Below are 23,432 nucleotides of genomic sequence, written 5' to 3'. Positions count from 1 at the left end.
TTACCCATTACCGAATGGTTTCATTCAACACAAGCCTGATAACGTTATATTATTCGATTGATATCGTTCTAAGGTTATCTTATATCTCCCTCATGTTTAACCACTATATATAAATCAAAATCTATGAAACAATAAATGTAACGTTAAAGTATCCTAAAGTAAATAATGGGTACATTAACCACTAAAACGTGACAATAATATAAATGCACTTATTACTCACTTGCCGTCTTACCACATAATAGCTGTGACGATTCATAAGTAGGTACATATAATTAACTTTTACAACACGACGAAGTGTCTAAACGAATGTGTTGTTGAAAATATAAATTTCATGGGACGACGGTTGCCTCGTAGATATCGCAGTAGCCTTTGACACTACCGCGGACGATCGACGAACGGCATATATAATCGGTGTGCGCAGAATATATCTCAATATAATTTGGTAGATAATCAAGCGAGACTGGACTTTCACCGACACCGATATCGACCGATAATCAACGGCAGCGCCAATCGCGACGATGGCGTATCGCAGGGTAACGAACTCGGTCCATTAGTTTATAATATGTATATTGTTTCATGTGGAATTTTACTTTGTAAAGAAGTTTACTTACGCAAATAACAGACTTTGTAACATTTACAAACATTTAACATAATCTTATCTTGCGTATTACATTAAAACAGCATACTTTCTAAGTAAGTTACATTTAATTAAACTTCCGCAAACTGCTATTTCAAGTCCGTTGCCTTGCTTAGCGCAACTACTGCAATTATCATAATGGACTTCAATTTAAATGGTTTACATATTTCTAGGAAGACTTCGAATACACTAACCGGCCATGCAATTTTTCTGACGAGTCATTTAATGAAACTTTAATAAATCGTCCAGTATAATTTTAGTCAATCGTCACTGCTATCTATAGACATTTTTAATCAACCCTACATAGAACTAAAGTCCTACCTGAAAACCATACATATACATTATGCATTCTGACCCCTAAGTTGGAACGCCTTATCTCTCTACAAAAATCACTTAATAGAAGAAAAACACAGCAGCTATGAATACTGTTGATATAAGTCGCAGTCTTGCTACGAAAGGTTCTACCATTGTAATGTGTATCTAATTATATTAGCATGCCTGTGAATACAACATAACCTGTAGATGATCATCATCAGCTTTAGGCCTAAACGTTGCTGTCACAGGGCCGTGTAGCTTAAAATTAAAAACAATATCGTGAACAAATCGAGACAAACAAGAGTCATATAAGTCTAGAAGTGACGAATGTAATTGCAATATCCATAGCATTTACCATTCTGTTACATAACACACAAAATGAGTCTATATTATACAAACGATTCGCATTGTTTATTCAATATTACCATACTGTGATTACCATATACTGGACTTAAGCGGATTTACAAGGACACGGTAGACAAAATTGTATGCTCGCTGTAAGAGATTTACATTGAATTGATAGAGTTCTAAACAATAGCGTAAACTGGTTTAACTGTATAATACTTTTATTTTGTTTTTATTTTCTATTCTGTGCACCATTTAAAAATATTGATGCATTTATGTCGCTTGGTTCTTCAGTATTGGGTGTGATTTCAAATTATAATACCAGATTTTTTACAATAGAGTAGCAAATAATAATCTATAATAACGGCCTATTTAATGGTAGGCGGCTCTTGCCGCCTATGTAAATCTGTAATCAACCCCAGATAAGATAAAGTCCTATTAACTCTTGGAAAAAATCTCAATTTGGTTCATTTACGATGTTTTCCGTCACTATTCAAGCATGCGATAATAATTATTTGCTAATATGGTATTATAGTTAGAACCTGAAATTCATATCATCTGCCTATATTTGGTATGATTTATATATCCATGATATTGTAAATGTTGATATCGTATATGGCCCAAATAAATTGATACAGATTGATTATTAATAACGGGCGTAAATGGATCGGAACGGCTACAGGCACCTGCGTGAACTTTACAGCGGATATAAAGCCAAATTGTAGTGACGTCATGAAGTAGCGATTATGTCACCAAGGCCACATTTTACTGTCCAACTTTATCGCCTCCTTCGAACCGTGATCTGTTTTATATGCCTCGGAGATCCGCTGATCATTGATCACTGATAAGGATAGGTGCTATAGGAACAAAGTGTCCATCAAAAAAGTCCAAACTAAAACAATACAATTAAATACTGCTATAACGATTTCGTCTTAAATATTGGTATAAAAGTGCGATAAGTTACATTTCAAAGGAAATAAATAAAATTACTAATAGGAGTCGTAAAAACAATATAAACCAATTACTGAATTCGAATAAAAAAGTAATTGTAGTAATAAAATCGATATAAATATTGCAATACAGACTACATTTATTGTCATTAAGTCATTGTCATTGTCATTAAGTCTCATCCACTAATTTATTACTATTATGTAATAAGTCCATCTAAAACATATGTCACACGTTAACTTATCCGAGATAGTATCAGTGTATAAGCGGAATGAAAGTTTTTGTTTGATAATCTTGATAATGTCCACTCTATAGTCCTTAATTTAATATCTTTGTATACAAACGATACCAGCTTTACATTAATTGACAATTGAAATAATCGTCGATGCGTCTGTCAATGATTGAGCAAGTTCCAATCGGGTACAGATTGAGGTCAATAAATTTGTTTGTCCAGACCATGGTTATGGTTTATAGCTATTCGACGATAGTTACAATAGCAAGGTTATTAACAAATTCTATATTGAATGTCCAAAATTACATATTCACAATACTTAATTTAATGCCAAAAATACTAAATAAAACAAAAAAAAATTGATAAATATTAATTCACATTTTCTAAATCTTCGTCAAAATACTTAAATGTAATGAAGACGTTTAACGTTTGGAAAAAGGCAGGACAACCTTTGTATAGTTTTGAAATTTTCATCTTTATCTCATCAAGTACTAAAGCAAAATATACCTCGTATCTTCGCAGTGTTATTGAAACTGAGCATATATTTATCATAACGCTTTAGATATCTTCTTGCATCCGTGGAAACATGATTTACAATTTGGAAGCTAGTAGCGGAAGCTTCTGTTTCCAGCAGTTAGCGTATGTCGTCGCCAATTAATCTGATATTTGCAAACTGAAATACAGAGCTAAAACAGATACCGTAAACATTCACTGTATGTATATATTTGATGATTAAATAGATTTCCGAACGCTACATTGTAAGATGAGGATTAGATGTGACGTCATTACTCAAAATTCAATAGCAATTTGCAGTTCTATGAGTTCATTCTTCTTGATCGCAATGTCTTTGAAGCGATAGATGACATAGTAGTGTTTTCTTTCTCAATATTATTAGAGGATTCCAGATTGAATTTATGCCGACGAATAAATTAATTTTATGTACTTTGGCATAAAGCGGAACTAACGACCGTACTCTTGGTTGTTGGCAGTAAAGGTCTGCGTCTGATGTGTATGTATTTACTTGATATCTGTAAATTCCTAGCTTTATTACTTGATATCATATTTATGGCTAGACCATAAAAATAAACTTTAGCATTTGAAAGATACCCCTTGAGATATGTTCCTAGAAAACCTGTAATATGGTTCTATATCCTAGATTCTAGGATATAAATTCATTCTATTGCCGCTTTATTATGAAATAAATACAACAAAATATATATGTCATTCGAATATTTAAAAATATTTTTATTCATAGTAGGTAGTTTACGAAATCATTTATTTGTGGTTTCTTTTAAGTGTTTGTTAACAAGCCAGCCCTTTCATTTTTCACGTTTTATGTAATACTGCACCTCGATTTCGATTAATTTATATTAATTGTGGCATATTGCTAGTTTTATTTAACTCCAGTATAAATATATTGTTCGCTTTTACTTTTCAGCACGTAATATGTTATTTTATTTATTTATACAAATATAATCACAAATTTCATTCCCACTTAAATAACATTTTTTATTCTTTCTCTACGGGATGGTGATAACTTCAACATCGGTTTGCATCGTAGCCATCGTCTTCCGCATATGTCTATGTCATTTCGCTGGTAATCTAGCATATGACGGGATATGCAATAGTGTCCGCAAAATTCTAATATTTCTGCTTGATCCACTTGTCACAATGAAGAACACAGCTATCTCCTCACAGGGAAATACATTTCATAAAAAGTCCCTGAAATACTCAACGTATTTCAGGGACTTTTGCCGCCATTGGATCTCAGGAATTCACCTAGGACGAAAAACGCTTTTAACTAGGAGTTACTACGTTTTAACCTGTACTTCTTTACATCCTGTTCTGTATGCTGCCTTTTTAATATAAATATAATTATATTAAGCAGATTAATTGCAGTAAATATAACTTCAGTAATCAGTTTATTGTACTAATTATCTACACCAAATATTTAATATTTTTATGATAAGTTAAAAAAACATAACTACTTATTATTTTACAGGTTATATAACGCACAAGGTAAGTAAATCGAAACTATATGTAAATAACACTTTAATTACCATCTAAATATAAAAACGTACGAACATAGTCCAGTGGCGGATGAGTGTATGACTGCTAATTGTTTATGAATCCAAATGTGTTTGGGTTTACGAGTGATACGCGTAGGCAGCTACAGATCGTGATCTCGCGTCCAGTCATAATATTTCGATTCAGCGGATGATTCGCCCATTGAACCAAGTTCAAGGCTCATAGATTCAAATTAGCCAGCAATCAACATGGCTCGCTCTCCGAGGACTATTTTTTACGGAATACCGGATTTAAAACACGCTCAAGTGATTTAGGCATTATAAAAAACATACATTATTATAGCTTTTTTTAAAAGCAATTTTGTGATACTAAAACTCGTGATCGTATTATTAAAGTAATTCTAACCCGTAATCGAGGAATGACCGAAACGTATCGAAGTTTTATCCGTGTCAGTTTAACAAATATAATTAATCCGCGTGTTTAACCATGATCTGTTTGTCGCCAGGCATGAAAATGACTATGTCAACGACAGCGACGATGAGCGCCCGGGTGCACAGGAAGGTGATGCGCGCACCGCATAAGCGCGCTCACCCGGGTAAGGGCGGCCTCGCGGGGAAAATCGTGCACCCGGGCAAGATGACGCACCCGGGCAAGCTGGGGCACCTCGGCAAGTTCGGCAAGCTCGCCCACTACGCGCACACGCACTCGTTGCGCCCGCCAGAGCCCTGCGAGAACAGCAGCGACAGCGGCCTCGGCCCCGACACGGTCAACAGGTGAGAATCTTTACCTTGCAACAGTGCCCTCAGTGCGACGCGAGCGTACTGATTCCTGCTTTGTGGCTGTCTTATGCTTTTGTAAACGTTTACATTCGACAAGGAACTAAAATCACCGGGGCATTTTGCTGGTATTGACACATTTTTATCTATTGTCATGTCTAGAAAATTAACCAAGTATACATATTTGCACGATTTAACCAAAGGGATTTTTACGTGAAGGATTTATAATGACTTGATATGTTGTTGGTTACTGAACCAACTTGCTGCTTATTAAAGCATCATGTAGAGGCTGATTGAAAAGAATTAAAAATCAAAGAAAATCACAATTTAGATACACTATTAAATAACATGATGAAAGCATGATTAACAATTAGGTTAACTCGTTACTACATCTAGACTATAAGTATATGAATGTGCATGGCATGCATTTTATACTAAGACGATTAGTGGTATGAGGAAAGAATCAGTTTATCATGCATCTGTTATTTCCGTATTCATAATATGTCATGAACGGCTCTGGTGTCACCGTTCCGAATCCATAACATGTAAAGTAAACACGTTACATCACTCGCGGTTACGATAACTGTGACGCGGGAAGTAGTTTATCAAATTCAATTGCGATTCGATGAATTTTCAGTATACGAATTCATTTAAACTACTAAGGAACGAAGCTGCTTTTGAAATAGCCGATCTGAGTGGCCGTTTTTGCTAATTACGTAAAGTGACGTTACGTTAATAGTCTTCCCCAGAATCGCTGATGACTGCTTCCTCGACATCGATTTAGTTAATAATGGTGTTGTTACCCGGTGCGTTGTTACTACCCTGAAAGGCTAAGTTCAAAGAAATGAAATGTTTGTGTACAATAAACGCAATATTCTTTTACGGGTTTCACCGCTTTAAGTAGAGTATTTCAAACGCTTTAAGGAAGTGCCGTATTGTATCCAGCACGCTTATTTAAAGACGCTAAGCTGTAACGCCTTTTATGTTGTGCAAATAACACTCAAATTTGCGTGTTACTGCGACATTTTTTACAAGCCTGAGAATAAACGGGTTCCGAAACTTTAAGAATGCGAACAGGCTAGTTAAACGGTCGCCAGTAATTTAAAAGTAAAAAGTATGAATCTCAAGGTTTGCTCAGAAAAACTGGGTTAACATTGTCAGGTGAAGTTAAAAGACCTTAATATGATAAATTTGCATTTTTGTCAAATGGATATTACTGAAGTGTAAAATTTGAAGACAAATTCTACGTATCTTTATTAATACTGGTCGTTTTTGAAATAATGGCCTCTATTTATTAATCTGGATCACCGCATAAAAAAAAAATATTTGGATCGCTTTCCATAAAACTTTCTATGACCCAGACAAAAGAACCAATATGGGTTACATGTTCAAAGAGTTATCCAGACATCTAAGAAAATGTCTACGCGTATTCATTTATTTTATACATACTTCGTCATGTTATATGATAATTGAAACATCAATGAGCATAAATTAGTCGATCTCTATTTTAACTGATTAGCCTCTACATAGTATTGATTGGAGATATGCGAAATATTGACGGGTATTTCAGAAACGCTGGCAACATCAACCAGATAGTGTTGAAGATACGTTTAGTCTACATACAGTGTATACCACACGGTGGCTCGCACGTGCTAATTTATATTTTTGGCACGTACGCCGGCGTGATTCACGGTGATACTACCCTACGCTGATCAAACTTACAGGCTGACTCTTCGCTAGATTTGAAATATAAATCTGATTTCAATACTCTATACGAACTACATGGATAAAAGCAAAAAATGTCAGAGAGAAAATGAAAAGGTGTCAGAATGTTTTAAAACTTTGTCCTTAGCTTTTATTTAGCGAATAAACATAACATGTCAATCCCAACCGGAGATATTATAAAACATTACTTTAAAGGTTTAGTTTCAACAAGTAGTTTCGATGACTATGGCATAATAGTTCATAATCATCTTTTATTACTAAATTAGTAGGAGATTTAAGAATTTCACGTCAAGAATTACCCAAAATCCATTATTTTCGTAATGTGAAATATACGAGTACGTTAGTTGTAAATATTAAAGAGCGTCGTGTGTCGAGAGAAATACCGTCTACTTTTAAGAAATAATGATTCTGAGCCGCGCACTAAATTGTCTGTGCTTCTTACGAGATAAAAACATTGAGCGCGACTGTCAAATTAAAATGAAAAATATTTGTGAAGTTATAGGAACAACTAGAAAATGTTTCGGTAAACAGCGTGCTATTGACGTGAATGGGAATCCCTGATGATATCTAAACTTGCTTTGTTTAACATAACCTATGCTATTTAATGTTGTTTACTTCTAACTATGAATCAGTTGTAAAATCTGGCAGCTCTCATTTTAAAGTCTGTATACGTGGCCACATTACCAAAGTATGTTTACGGACTGACCAACTGACTGACATAGCTTTGACTATCCAACCAGACCATCTCGAAGACGATCTTAGAACTTAAAACAATATGTCCGTACCTTAAGGCGTAGTTATTGGCCAATATCATAGAGAAAACATATTTTGACAAACAACTGAAGCAGAAGTACTAAGATCCATTTAAAAATAGTTTTTACATCATAAGCTTTACTTTACTTTATATATCAAAAAACAGAATCCCACAACAATAAATAAACCGCTTATCTCAGGACCGTTTCAGCCCTATTATATTTTAGCCTAACAACTGCTATTTGTTATGGCAACTGGTTGCGTAGAACCTACGATTTTCTTCTATACGAAAATTTTATTCCAAATTAAAAAAAAATAAATATTACGAATTTATTACGCTTCGTTTGGTGTTGTCCTTGATTTCCTCTCTTTTGTATAAACCAGCTAAAATATTGTAATAAAAAATAAATATCTGTAACGCTCCGAGTGGCGGCCTGGTGGTGGCAATTGATGTAATAGATTGTTTGATATGCCTCATAAAATAATTTTGGTTGGTTATTTTATTTTTTGTTACAAGGATTTTTCAAATTAATTTTCTCAGAATGTTTTATTGAGTTTAATCTGAGCTTGCTATTTTTAACACGCTTTTATTAGCTTGGGTTGTATGTTTGTATGTATGTATGTATGTACGTAACAGTAACGGAATCTTTGAACCCGATTTCTATCCACTTTGAACGTTCAGTTTAATTCAAAATTTTGAAAAATTATCTAAAACCGATGACAATACACGATTTTAATAATTTTGTACCATTGTCCTTATCAACATCCTCAGGATTAACGATTTTCGAGGCGAGAAAAAGCGCCTTATGGAGCGTACAGGCAACGTTACTAGATTGATTTTTAGCTATGAAAAATAATAATGTTATTTCCCTATAACTCAAATGTACTGAAACATATCTATAATGCCATCTTTTAGAATGATTTTTAGGATTCCGTACTCAAAGGATAAAACGAAACCCTCCGCTGTCTGCTCGTGTGTCACAGGGCTTTATCTCTTAAACCGTAATAGATAGACACTTGATTTTTTTACAGACGATGCATAATGATGGTCGCTATAACAACAAATACTAAAAATTAATAAAATAAATATAGTTCAAAAAACTATATTTATTCATGTAAATGTCATATACTTCAGAGGATTTTTTGGTTTTGCAAAGAGGGCCAATTTTTGTGTCGAAAATATAAAATTTTGCCTAAATCAAATATTTAATTAAAATTGAATAAATTCAATTCTAGCGGATAATGGTAATAGCCAATTCTGGCTTAATCGGGGGTAACACACCATAAAGCTCTATTTTTCATCCTATTTCTGGTTGGTAGGTTTGTGTATAATCAGTTTGTTGGTATGTCCTTTTATTTCTTACTGGTACTTCATAATCATCAGGTATACCCCGAAGAACACAAATGCAACTATTTTTTATAAGATTGTAGTAAATGGACATGAAATGCACCTGATGGTAAGTGATCATAGAGCCTATGAACATCTGTAAGATGGTTGTGGTACCCTTGTACCAAAGCGCAAGAACTGCTTTATGCTAAAAATAGGCGTGGCAGTGGTACTTCCGGTCGAACCGTGCTGGTTCTATCACCTTTTAAATTATAATATCACTTTTTCACGTCAGGATCACAGAGTCAAATCATCTGTGGCAAAGGTTTCTAAGTCAATTTAATGCATGTTATCCTTTATAACAAAACGCTGATGCGTGTGCGCAGATCCTCATACACGTCGGAAGAATGGGAGCATCCAGAAATGAAACGGCGGCGCGGTGGAGACGATTCCGGTGTAAAGGTAGAGTGCGACGACGCGATAGACGCGTACGCTTTCGCGCCCGCTCCCGCTACCGCGCCCGCGTTCCCTGCGACCACGCACGACGCCGCCACGCAGCCCCACCCCGCGTACGTGCCTTATTTTATTTCAAAATTACTCAAAATTTAAATCATGTTTAATTTTCTTGTCAAGGGTGACAGCCATCATCGGTTTTTATTATTTTCAGCGCCTTTGTAAGACTTAGATTATCAAAGGGAAGTTTTGAAACGCAAGGGTTACTTTTGACTTGGCAGAGGGATTAAATCCAGACTCGGGCAGAAATGTCTTGCTAAACTTTGAAAGGATGATATTTGTGTGGCTCAATGCAATGTTCAACTCATGGCTGTTGCTATTTAAGGACAAAATATTCACTTGCTGCCTATTGGAGGGAATAATCCTTGAATCAATCGTCCTGTCTTTCAAATGTACATCACAAAAACAAAAATCACGAAGTGTCTGAAAATGTTTTTCATACACTGAAAAACATTTTCAGACATATATGCTGTTCAAATGAATTGCCTAAATAACCAAGCTTATTTATTCATAAGCCTTTATGTCATATGTGTGTAAGAATGGTTGAATGGGCAATACGAGAGTGATTGTGATATTTAAGTGGAATTCGAAAGTATTAAGTACAATGCACAAATAATTGATGCCATTGCTGCAGTCATGCCTAATTATCAGGCCAATTGAAGTATGCGCTTAGAGTCCTAGACGAGTGGAGACGTAGTGTAGTAGAAAGATAAAAATGAAACGATTGACCAATTGGCAACAGATAACTGTAACTATCATAAACACTAGAATTGGCACGTCCTAGCCGACGTTACGTGATGATCGCCAGCGGAACTATCAGAGATGCTCTCCGATACGACTGTACGAATTCATTTACTAATTTACAAAAATAATACCATTTCTTATTGATATTTGAACTAATCTCCGAAACATGATTTGGAACTAATAATTTAAATGTAAGATAATTATGGTACAATTTCATGTCAATATGTCGCCGTCACTACCTAACTAGATCGACATTAAGTTGAGGAGCGATGAACAATTTCGTTAATTATAAATTAAAATAAAACGAAAATGTGCAGCTTTTCGATATTTAATATTCCTGGATACGTTTGAATCTAATTGATAAGTTTGTTACCTTCAGACCTTATGTTCCACCACCATCGTTAATTATATTTATAATCATATATCCACGCAAATCATGGGTATTATAGTGTCGTATATCCAGAAGCATACGCAAAGAACTTTGCCACAAAGGTAACTTTTACTATACTCGGATCGGGGCTGTCTGTGTTGATGATGCGTTTTATGGATATGATCCCTTACTCGTTTCCTGCGAAATGCACAGGGAGCACCACCCTATTTCTGTGCTAGCGCTTGATAAAAGTTATCTGAGTAATTGTATATTTTCCTTATTGCAGAATGCGAGCGGGCTGCAGCATATCTAGTCCAAGCATAAGCGAAACGCCCGGCAAGAGGTTTCAGGACCCCTCGTACCGGTCGTGCGGCAAACTTGGCAGCGGCGGCAAGTACGCCGGCGGGGGCAAGCTGTCGGGTGCGGGCGGCAAACTGGGCGGCAAGCTCGGCGGCAAGCTGGGGGGCAAGTACGGCGGCAAGCTGGCGCAGGCGCTGGCGAGGCGGAGAGCGCTGGTGGGCATGACGCACTCGGGGCTCGCTGCGCCGCTCTCGAGCAAGTCTAGGGACGGGACGGTGGAACTACAAATCTTATGTCAGCCGGAAACGCAACACAGAGCGAGGTGAGCTGCTAAATAGGTTTTTTCTTTATATAGAATCGCAACTTATTCATAGCAATAAAAAATATATTGTCACAGCGGATCTCAAGATTTTTCCGACAAGGTCCACTGTCCATTTGATCCGTTAATTATAGATATGAATTGTTCTTGAACAGTTACCTATGCTGTTTAACAAGTTTTCTATATACATATGTTAAGTGACCTCTATAATCATCTCCATGACCCATCTAAAATTGATAACAAATGCGTTACCACGCTTGACGACTGATATGGATCGCCTAGAAAAATTGAATCTAATTTTTCACACCTTTTTCTTTCACATTCTAGATATCAGACTGAAGGAAGCCGGGGAGCCGTCAAAGACAATTCAGGGAATGGATTTCCAGTGGTCAAATTAGTTGGCTATGACAAACCAGCAGTACTACAGGTATTATTCATTTTATACAAGTATATTATTCAGTATTCATATTTACCAATTTTTCCCCTAACATACCATAACATGTCAGTTAGTGCGTTTTCTCTTATTATACTCGTATTTTTCCATTTTTAGTATGACGTCGAATAAGACGACGAAAGGGTTTCTTTCTAATCCAGATAAATAAAATATCACAAGCCCTATTATGAAATGCTATTTGAAGAATGGCCTCCTGCAATACCACCCCCGTTTAACCCTGTGCTATTTTATTATATTTTCGATGAAAAATAGATATGTTCTCTATTATCTAACAATTTAAACTAAACTATAAAGACTGAGAAACTGAATTTGAATAGATTCAGAATCTTTTCGCTACTTATTTATGGACTGAACGAAAAAAATGGTTTATGAATTTTAAAAGTTTGTAATCGATTTCGAGAAAAAAAATGGCACTTTTTGCTTGACTTGGCGGGGATACTACCTTGCCTCCAGATCAAGATATACCAAACAGATACTTAAATGATATCAATTTGTATACATTGAATTTGTGACATTTCCAGGTGTTCATCGGCACAGACACGGGCCGTGTGGCGCCGCACATGTTCTACCAGGCGTGCCGCGTGTCCGGCAAGAACTCCACGCCGTGCAAGGAGCGCAAGGAGGACGGCACCGTCGTCATCGAGATCGACCTCGAGCCCGCCAAGAACTGGCAGGTCACCTGCGACTGCGTCGGTATACTTAAGGTGAGGAACGAATGTATACGCGATGAATGAATGAATGAACGAATTCTTCACATTATACACACCGCTGAACTTCTTTTTTTTATCGTACGTGTCTGTTATAATCTCTTGGTGTAAGGCAATCACGTGAGATGAAGAATTACCTACCACATCTTAACAAATTTTACAAAAAGTAAGAGAATAGTTTAATTGAAAGTAAAATGCCTCACGTGTAGCATGTCTAAGCACAGATATATCATAATACGCATTTATCAATTATATCAATTATCAGTTAAGTAATTCTGATATTGATATGCACTCTAAGATTTGATCAAAAATTTTGATTAGCGAAATTTTGCTACTCCGAAACGTGATGATAAGCTTCTAAAATGTCCACAGATATCAATCTTATACTTGTCTTCGGTCAAATCTATTCACTTTTGACGAAACTGTTACGCTGCCCTTGTTTAAGACAACTTTTCTTTCACATTTTTTCTTTACCTTTGTCCATGTGAAATAAACACAAAGGAGGCCCAAAAGCCAGCGCTATCAGCACAATGTGGCACAGGAGTGACAGGAGTGCCCTTTGTGCCCGTTGTTTCTATTTATTGTTATCGGTGCAGCGATATCGCGGTCGATGCCTCTTGTTGGCCCCCGGATAGCCTGTCTGTTCTGCGATACGCGAATCATTGAGGAAGTATTTGAGGCGTTCCGTTTGTAATATATGTGTCCAGCTAAAACCAGCATTTACACGTCTGTGATGTTCAGATTGGGTTTAAACAATTAATTTTAAGTCTGGATCAGATATTAGCGTGTTACACGCAATTCAAAGTAATCATTTGTAATAATACCAAGTAAATTTACGGGTGACCGCAAATGAATGGACTAATTATATGATTCACTAGATCACGTCACTTAAAGCAATCTATTAAAGTTATTTTTTCTACTGTCAAACTTTTGAGAAAATTAAAAAAAGCAAAATGAAGAAGAAATATTTTTTAAAATTGTTTTATCTGTTATATCTATTTTGAATTGATTTTGTATTGTTACTCAATTACGGCTAAACAAAAAAGGAGCGTCATGGTTTAGACCGGTATGTTACGAATGTAGTGATGTATTTATGTGTGTATTCCATGTTCAACTGTTTCTCATAACTTCTAAACTTTCCTGATCCTTGTCCTTTTCCAAACTAATCGATCTTTATTTTTTATATTTTGAATTTTCCCGTTTTTATACGTACAACAACTTGACATTGGCAAAATGGTCATAACACCGAACCATCGCATAAACAAAAAAATATTTATCATCATTTGAGAAAGACATCTCTCGTCTCTGTATCATCATCGTCTCTGACTTTTGATAGATAATGCATTCTGCCTGATAATAATGAATGTTCACTGTGATCCATGTATACTGGATACACAAGTGTCGGTAGTTAACAGACCCTTACCTGTAATTAGGAACCACGAGTTTCACTACCTGTAAAAGACTAATAAAAGCATTCGTTCCACAGGAGCGCAACGTAGACGTGGAGCACCGTTTCGGCGAGGCGCTGGGCGGCGGCGCGGGCGCGGCGGCGGCGCGCGGCAAGAAGAAGTCCACGCGCTGCCGCATGGTGTTCCGCGCGGACATCGTGGACCGCGCCGGCCGCCCCGAGACGCTGCAGGTCTGCTCCACGCAGATCATCTGCAGTGAGTCGCGCAACATACGATGTCTACCGACAAATATTATACTTATACATATATTATTGTATAATACGATGCACAGAGCTTCGTCGTTGATTCCACACGTTATGACCGCTCAAAGGTTACTCAAAAGAAACCACATCACAGTTAAGCTTAAACAATTATGGTGACTATACTAATATACCACCACCACCACCATACAAATAGTAACGACTTCACACGTAACTTACTGTGATGGCGCAACGACTCGAAATAAGTCTTAGCCTCTGATATTAAAAGACACCACTTCTGTCTGACCTGCGCCGTCTCTAGCCAGTCCTCCACTTGGAGCTCGCCTAAGTCTTCAAGACTTTATCTTTTCAACGATACCTTATAATTGCATACATATACAATATCACCCAAATTTTCGAAGTGACCTTTAAGCAGAGACTCCACTATTGAATAGAGGTACAATCATTATCCAGTAAAAAGCCATTTGAGTCTCAGATACACATATGTATTAACTTCAAAGTAAGAAATTGACAAATACACAGATACAAAACTTTAGAATGGTAATTAGCATTTTCACTAAAAGTCACACACATCGTTAACTCTCACACTTACTCAAATTGTTCGCGAGTATTCAAACGTTTCATAACATAACTAATCTGTTAATAGCGCAACCGCCAGGCGTGCCGGAGGTGTGTCGCAAGTCGCTGGTGTCGTGCCCGGCGACCGGCGGCCTGGAGCTGTACCTGCTGGGGAAGAACTTCCTGAAGGAGAGCCGCGTGGTCTTCCGCGCGCGATCAGATTCCGGCACCTGGGAGGAGGAGGTCGTGCCTGACAAGGAGTTCCTACAACAGGTCAGTTGTAGCTAATTATTCTGATTTTTTTTTTACGTTTTAAAATGTAATAAATGTTGTTGTCTGATAATTTAATGCTATCTTAGTAAATTATTAATCTTAGCAAAAGTTTAATTGCCATTTAAAAAAAAATGGAGGCCAAAGTGATGAGTGAGTTTTCATTTTTTCGTATCTTTATTTACCATCAGCAAATGTATTCATGCTATAGGCAACAGATATTTATTATTGTAAACGACAAAACTGGTCGAATGACATAAAAACTGAATTCACACATTCAGAGATGATTTGTCCTTCTGGTATATAATAAATGGTCAACCATTGTCGTTCTTATTCATTGTACAGCACTTCAAATTCGAATGTTTTGATTTGCGCCTATTCGTGGATGCTTAGCGAGTATCTACATGTTTCATAACAGTCGGCCTTCCGCTTCAGACGCACCTGGTGTGCTGCGTGCCGGCGTACCAGCGCACGGACATCGCGGAGCCGGTGGCGGCGCAGGTGTTCGTGCGGGCGGCGGGCCGCGCGTCCGAGCCACTCGCCTTCTACTACACGCCGCGCGACGCGCCGCCCGCCGTGTCTCGCCACCCCGCCCACGGCCCGCCCGCCCTCGCGCCGCCCGCCCTCGCGCCCGCGCACGGTACGTGCCCGCCCGCCCCAGCGCCCCGGCGCCCGCCGTCACGTGCCCGCAGTGCGCGGATGTTCCGTTATGTTCGCGCGCCGTAATCGTTTCACGCAAATACAGTTCGTTCTATATCTAACTTTGTTCGACTACTTCCCTTTACAAAAATAAAACTAAAGTAGAAAAATAAACATTGACATTTGTGACTTCAACAAAGACTTCATAATCTAATACAAAATTACATAACACTTCTGTTCTTAAAATATGTATTACCCTTTTTAACATTTTTTTTTTTTTCAACTTTGATTCTTTAACAAAAACATACCTAAGATCTTTGTTTTAAAAAACAAATTATCGACTATAAAACATAACTTTATAAAATAGAAATACATTTTTATACATAACTGAACATCCGCTAACAACACAAATTATATAAAAAAAGCTAACGTGATCGTCGCATGCGTTGATTGTGGCTTCTCTGTCTAATTCAGTACGAGAATTGCTGTATAAATTTTATTTTTTTCTGTCTGTTGTACTAACATTATATCATAGTCTATGGCATAGAAAATAGAATGGTGTAGGCTATTAGTATGGACTGCTCATATTTTATGGGATTTTTATTTTTTAGCTGGTAACATTGATTTTTGATGACAAGTTGCTTAACAATTTTATTCATGTCATGCAAATACAAATAATTATACAACTAGAATTACCATGATTTTTTGATACTTATTTTCAATTTATTTTGAATTTAAGTGACTTTAAGCTTTTATACTTATCACTTTTAAATTCAAAGTAGAACTAACAGTGGTATACAATATTGTATTGAAATATCAGCATATTATTATAATGTTTAAATGTTTTACTATAGATTAAAGATTATAATGAAAATTATGCAATGCCTAATTTATTGTAATGTTTTTGTGGAAAGTCGGCTCTTTGCTTCGACTCAACATATTTTTTGGAGCTTTGGCAATATTTACTATTATTATTGCAATATATGACCTTTGGCTTAAATTTAATAATTATATCAGAAGGTTTATCAATGTTATTGTCCACCACACTATTATTGTCATTCTTTTTTGTCCCACTTCTGGGCACATACCTGCCCACAACTGGGCAAGGTCCACCACTAAAGAGTCTATTTTCCACAATTTAATCACCTGCATATCAGAACTACTTTAATACTACGCTTAGCACTAACAACGTAACAGCTTTTGCATGTGTGCACTGGACTGTGCCTGTGTGCGGTACGTTGAATGAAAAGTATTTTGTGTACATGTTACATGATATCTATTTATTGTGTATATAGATTTTGGAAGAAATGACTGATGCGCGAACGTCGCACTATTTCTTTTCCCCTCTGTTCAAGCTAGGTCTGTCTAGGTAGCCGGCCGGCCGCCGCCCCGCCGCCGCCGCCTGCCCCACGGTACTGGCACATCCACACAACACTCAGTATACACAAACACACACGAGATATATATATATATATATATATATATATATATATACGTCAATTATGTCGTAGATTTTAGTAGATATCGTTTAAAAAAATAATATCTTGAGTTGTCTTAAAGAAGTTAGCTCTCAACTGAAATTAAATCCGATACAAATAGATTTTAAATATTCATTAAATATCATCTTGCAAAAATCGTATAATTCTGATAATTTTCAATAACTAAATACTTTACTTAAGTCACTAAATTATTTTTGGAATATTATATAATTAATACTTAAAAATCAGTTTAGGCAGCAACAACATTTTGGCCGTAACTTCTTGCCCATAAAGTAAATATATACAATTTTCTTGTAATCCGTGTAAATAATATCATTATTACTTTTCTGTATAATTTTCCGTCTTCCGTTATATCATTTTTATATTTTTTGGCCATTGAATGTAAAGCTGTATTATTTATACCCCTTCAATAAAAATGCGCTTTCAATAAAAGCTCACCTCATATTTGTTGTATTTTTTTCGAAAAAATATCACTTTATTGTACATTCTCTGACCGTTATGATAGACAAATAATCAATTTTTACACAAGCTGTTAAAGTTACATTTAGTTTCTTTATACACTTTATAAATCCATTATTGATTCCTACGCCGAAAGAGCTCATAATACCTACATAAAATATCCTTGATTTATACAAAACAATCCTGTTATATTGCTACACATAATCTCAAATACAATTTTGTATAAAATACATTAACACGTCCATGTGACGATGTTACACCTCAAAAACTACAGTCTAACATATACATACCACTACAAAATAATACTACACATTACTATCCTTACTATATAAACACTTCTTTATTGTGTATAATATAAAACCTAACATTAAATATACATTTCAACATTTCTATGAAATATACACATAATAATAATCCTTGACACCAAAAATACATATCAAAGATATCACAATACATTTATAATTAAATATACACAACTTATACACAATTTCACGCACAACTTCGTGAACATAGAATTGCAACGTTTTAACAGATTCTGTGCGCGGCTTTTTTCGTTGTATATATGCTTTTCAATTAGTTTTATGCAGTCTGCTGTTATAGATATTAAAGAAAAAAATACACAACATTGTGTATATTACAAATACATATATTTACAATATTACAAATTATTAACCCTGTTTATATTTCTTATATTCGTTTTTACAAGAATTGATCTGCTGCTTTTCCAAATTGTTTTATCGGGTTGATTTAAACTATATTGTTGTACGTGAAGTCGTAATACGAATTTATTACAGCTGATCAATGTACAATTCCATCCGCTCCCATACATTTCCTTACACGAAACGAAGCCGACTATACAATAACTCTAGACAGCCACAAAATCCGAGCACACTAGCGACACCTAGCTAGTTGAGATGTGCCTGTTCAGCTCGGTGTTCCTTGCAAAACTGCTCTGTTGCCTTTTAGCTGTTTACGAAGACTCGCCTTCTTGATTTGCCTGAACAATATTCGATAGAAATTTGTCGATTATAGAAGAAAAAGAATATTTTGCCAGACGGAAGAACATTTTGTGTACATGATTTTTGTGTGAATTTTCAGAGATAAATTGCAGAAAATATATGTTTAATGTTGTGATAATTAATATAAATTATAAGAGTGTTAGAATAATAACTTTCGAATATACGGTCAGCGATATAATAATAACAAGACTCGAATTAAAATATCTTCACATACGAAGAATAGTTTTAAAGATAATAAAATTAAGTATCCCGTACTATCGCAAGTTTCTGTCGTTCTACTTGTTCCTATATTCCGACAAATTGCTGCTACCTTAAACGTTCAAATTAAGTCGTCGTTCATCGAACGAAACGAGTCGACAAAATTAAACCGCGCAAAGTTTTACCTGGTTCGGAAGCGAGCGTCGAAACAGCTAAAATGTAGGTGGCAGCACGCGCGGGGACGAACGGCACGATCGGAGCGTGGTAGCCGGCGGACGCTGAATGTTGTTGTTGTGTGGCAGGCGAGGCGCGCTGGGGCCTCATGCCGCCGCCGCCGCCGCGCCGCGCCTCGCTGCTGGCCGCGCCGCACGAGCCGCTCGGCCTCAAGAGCGAGGTCAGTACCGCCCGCACCCCGCACCTCCACCGCCTCCACTGTGACGCTTACCTTATATTTTGCTACATATTGATATCCCCCTCTTTAATTTGATACATTTTCACTCTTTGTTTTATATTTTTTAATGCCCCAATCCAGATGCAATGAAACTTCATTTTTTAAATATCCGCCTCATAATTCTCCCTTGAGTCCCAGTATATAGTAGTAAAAATTAAAGATCCAGCTTATGGCTGAGGGTGGGTTAATTGGAACGAGTATTGGTGACGGTAGCGTTAGTGTAGACGACGAAATGGGCAAGCTCCGAGGCCGAGTCTGGATAGGATCAGCAAGTTGTGGCACTGTGCAGGTGACGGACGAGTCGAGCCAGCATTCGCTCATCGAGTACGCGGAGACGTCGTGCGGGCCCGAAGGCCCCGACAAGCCGCAGACCCTCGACGAGCTCAAGGTCATTGATCTACGCCTGAAGTCCGAGGGCATCGCGGGGGACTCCCAAGCGCAGGTGTGCTCACAAGACCTACACTTAACGTTACTAATATACTCTTTCTGGTTGTAATATTTAATTTTATATAATATAAATAAAAATATAAATAATAACATATTGTGATGTATTGAAGTTTCTTTTGTTATTTTCAAATAATTCAAATTACCATAAATGTACCATAAATACTTTGTGTGAGTAACTTTCTTTTAATACTAATGCAATCCCCTTAAACAGGTCAACTTCGTGGGCGCGTACGATTCTATCAAGTTATCGCCTACGACGCCAGCGCAAAGCGAATCACCCTCGCCCCTCGGATTCACATCGTTCACTCAACAGATCCAAGCTATCCAAAATCAGGTCCAAACCGACAAAATGGTCGAGTCGGTCACTGCCGCCATTTTCAATTCGGACGACAACGGGGGTCAAATGTACGTCGATCAGCCCATTCTCCCCATGGCCTCCATGGACCCGATGCGACAGCTCATCTCCGCCAAGAACACAATGAACTCCCTGGAGAGCGACATGAAGGTCCTCAACTCCGAGCTGATGATGTCGAACGCGACGAGCATCCAGGCGGCGAACGAGCAGAGGCTGATGGTGTACAACCAGATGCAGCCGAACGACGACGGCGCGTTCCACTCGTTCGGAGCCATAACCAAGATGGAGGCGAAACAGATGGAGCGCATGGAACGCATGGAGCAGCGGCTGGCGCAGCAGAGCGCGCAGATGGAGGCGTTGATGGGCGACGCCATGAAGGCCACGGCGGCCATGCTGCCGGCCGACGCGGCCAAGCTGGACGAGCTGGTGAACTCGCGCATGGAGGAGCACCTGGCGGGCGCGGCGTCGCCGGCGGCGGCGGGCGAGCTGCCGGCCGCCGCGCTGCTGGACGCGCCCGCGCCGCTGCCCGCCGCGCAGCAAGACGACCTCATCATGATGCCCGACATCCCCACCTCCGTGAAGACGCCGCCCGCCGCCGTCAAGTCCATGATCCTCAACGCGGCCGCCGAGATCCTCACGTCGGACACGACCATGAACGCGCTGGTGACGTCGGCGCTGAACACGGCCAACATCCTGACGACGGAGGGCGCGGGCGCGGGCGCGGCGGACGCGCAGCCGCCCGAGCCGCCCGCCGACACGCCGCTGGTGGCCATGTCGCAGGCCGTGTCGCAGGCCGTCACGCAGGCCGTGTCGCAGGCGGTGTCGCAGGCCGTGTCGCAGGCCGTCTCGCAGGAGATGACGGCGCCCGTGCAGGGGCTCACCGACATGAGCGACCAGGACCTGCTCTCCTACATCAACCCGAGCACCTTCGACCAGGGTGAGTACATGGACGCCTACTACTAGCCTCCTCGCCTCGCTCACTTTAAAAGTCATCTAGTTTTATCTGAAATCCTATTTCTTCCAGTTAATTTAGTGATACGACTCCTATTTTATTTACTTTAGTGTCATTTGTTAACTATTCTTATATGAACTGCCGTCACGATGGTTTGTTTCCTATTATCGACCTTAAGTTTTACCTATAGAGTTATCGTTCGACGATAATACTAATCGTTACGAGACGCGACGGTAGTAGATATTGAGACCCGAAGATGTTACGTTAAGCTGTACAGGAACGGACGAATTTATAAAATTGATTTTATTTATTGTTTTGTATTTGTAAGTAAATTAAGATTGCCTCGCGTACGAGAGAGATTGCATCAATTTTTCGTATGGTACGCGAGGCGGCCTCGCTCGAACGCCGCTCGTCCTGCGCACACGCAACTAAATTGTATTTTGTCTCTTCCAGTGTAAGGTCGGCCGCGCGACCGCCGGTCCGGACCCACGGCTATATCGAATGCATTTCGTAGTGATCTAATGGGGCTCAAAGCAGTTTCTATGTGAATTTTTAATGGATGTTACTATACTGTAGACGCTACATGTTATATATACTTATCGTAGGACGCTATAATCTCTATAAGTGTGTCTGGTGCGATTGGACTGTTTTTCTTTTATGATTGTGTTTCTTTTTTATTTTAGTGTAGTTGTGTCAGAAAGTTTTGAGTCAATTAATTGAACATGTGAGTCAGTATTACAGGGCTTATAAATTTAAACATTGTACGTGCTGAATGTATCGGAGCACCGATTATACAAATTATACAATGTAACAGTGACAGAGATGTGTGAACATTAATTGTATGATTAAAGTGTGTATAATTATGACGTCCGTATTACCGTGTATATATTGCAGTACCGTTAACGAACAAGTTATTGACTAAAGTTTAGGTTAACAATCACCTCATATTCACAGATGATCTCATATTATATTACATTATATCCATAAGCTCGGAATATATGACATATAACAAATTATGTACACATTTCTGTTGTTAATAACGCGCAAATGTCTTTTAAATTTTTATAAATATATTTTTATCTACAATTGGCAAAGATTATTACGAGACTGGACCCCGCGGTGCTCCAATATACGCAGTACTTATAAACTACAAAAGTATGTATTAAAAGAGAGTACGAGGTTTAAAAAGATTCATATGATAAGTGCGGTGAGACATTCGTGTCAAGATTTTAATTCGCGATTTTTATTGTGTAAATAGTAACTGAATGTGGCTTGTATTTATGTTTTTAAAATTATATCTTTCGAAGAGACGGTGTGGTGTCGATCCTTTATTATGATTGGAGAAAAAATAAATCGAAGGTCTAGTTTTAAATATATTTAGATTAAGTTTTTAAAATTTAGAATGGTAGTGTAGTGCAAAAAGTATGTTAAAGCTGGCGCCGCACCAACTGACTGTCGCTGCTGCCGGTCACGCTCTGAGCTTGTATATTTGTCTATAACTGCTGAAAAATGTATATATGAATTACTATCTTCCACACAGAATAAAAACTTTACCGTCAACAATTATATGACAACCGAACGAATATCATTACATATTATGTGGTTTGTATACAAAAATAAAATAATAGAGCTCGTAATCGGACAGTTAACATTCTCTCAGCTATAATCCCAGCGATACTTTCTTGCTGATATATGTTGTGTTATTGTATTTTTGTGACATGTAGCCCGCTAGATATCAAACTCTGTGTGGTTGCGTCAAACTATTACACGAATGTCTGCTGCTACTTTTAAGATTGCAACAAGTATATAATTCTGCATGTTGAGCGGTATATACAGTAACTCAACGGAAACTAGCCCTTTTACGAGCCTTTGAACTTAATTTTACGTATTATCAAAATAAAATTGTATGTAACCATTACATGCATTATATATTATACACAAATAGTAGACTTATACACCTATACAAGAATAGTGCGTGATTAGACAGTTTCGACAATTTCCAGATGTGATAGATTGTATCGAAACCACAGGCAGAAATCATGTACTATGTAAATTAAATATATGTATATCATTATCAGTTAAGGCAAGTCTGTTATATGAAATTTCTTCTGTTGAAAAATGTAATCACAAACTAAGAAAATTTGATTCGCGCTTAGTAATGAAGTGTAATGCGAAAAGGTATTTTGAAAATTATACTTAGCTTCGCCTGCGGCCCTGCCCGCTTTTTACTTCATTTGTTCGTTTTAAATCGAATGAACTGATCGCAATGAAAAAAAGTTATTATTATTTTAAAGAAAGCTTTCTGAAAATTGGACTCCAGTAATTTTGAAGTTATCCATGTTCAAACATACAGGCCACATCTCGATATTCATCATTATCTCAATGATTTCTTTCATGTGGTCTATCACTTATCCTTTACCCCT

General features: G+C 37.7%; 1 protein-coding gene across 3 annotated transcripts in view; it reads left to right on the top strand.

The window, feature by feature from the left end:
* The window catches only part of NFAT (nuclear factor of activated T cells 3), a 98,397-nt gene extending 74,965 nt beyond the window's left edge, over window positions 1–23,432 (top strand). Inside the window, exons 2-13 of one of the 3 annotated variants that reach the window (XM_073080225.1) lie at window positions 5,011–5,278; window positions 9,473–9,655; window positions 11,000–11,335; window positions 11,660–11,759; window positions 12,308–12,490; window positions 13,980–14,157; window positions 14,809–14,993; window positions 15,426–15,630; window positions 19,107–19,198; window positions 19,545–19,697; window positions 19,914–20,994; window positions 21,463–23,432. In XM_073080225.1, the coding sequence (XP_072936326.1) occupies window positions 5,011–5,278; window positions 9,473–9,655; window positions 11,000–11,335; window positions 11,660–11,759; window positions 12,308–12,490; window positions 13,980–14,157; window positions 14,809–14,993; window positions 15,426–15,630; window positions 19,107–19,198; window positions 19,545–19,697; window positions 19,914–20,994; window positions 21,463–21,467 (2,969 nt within the window). In that variant the 3' untranslated portion in view covers window positions 21,468–23,432. Of the gene's footprint in view, window positions 1–5,010; window positions 5,279–9,472; window positions 9,656–10,999; window positions 11,336–11,659; window positions 11,760–12,307; window positions 12,491–13,979; window positions 14,158–14,808; window positions 14,994–15,425; window positions 15,631–19,106; window positions 19,199–19,544; window positions 19,698–19,913 lie in introns of all 3 variants that reach the window. The other 2 variants (XM_073080224.1, XM_073080226.1) reach the window with 2 other exon arrangements.

The sequence above is a fragment of the Epargyreus clarus genome, unplaced genomic scaffold (assembly GCF_041222505.1).
Source record: "Epargyreus clarus isolate Ecla_fem2 unplaced genomic scaffold, WU_Ecla_fem_2.2 ptg000015l, whole genome shotgun sequence".
NCBI lineage: Eukaryota > Metazoa > Arthropoda > Insecta > Lepidoptera > Hesperiidae > Epargyreus > Epargyreus clarus.
The sequence above is the reverse complement of the archived record's forward strand: the minus strand, read 5'-3'. Positions and strand labels throughout refer to the sequence as shown.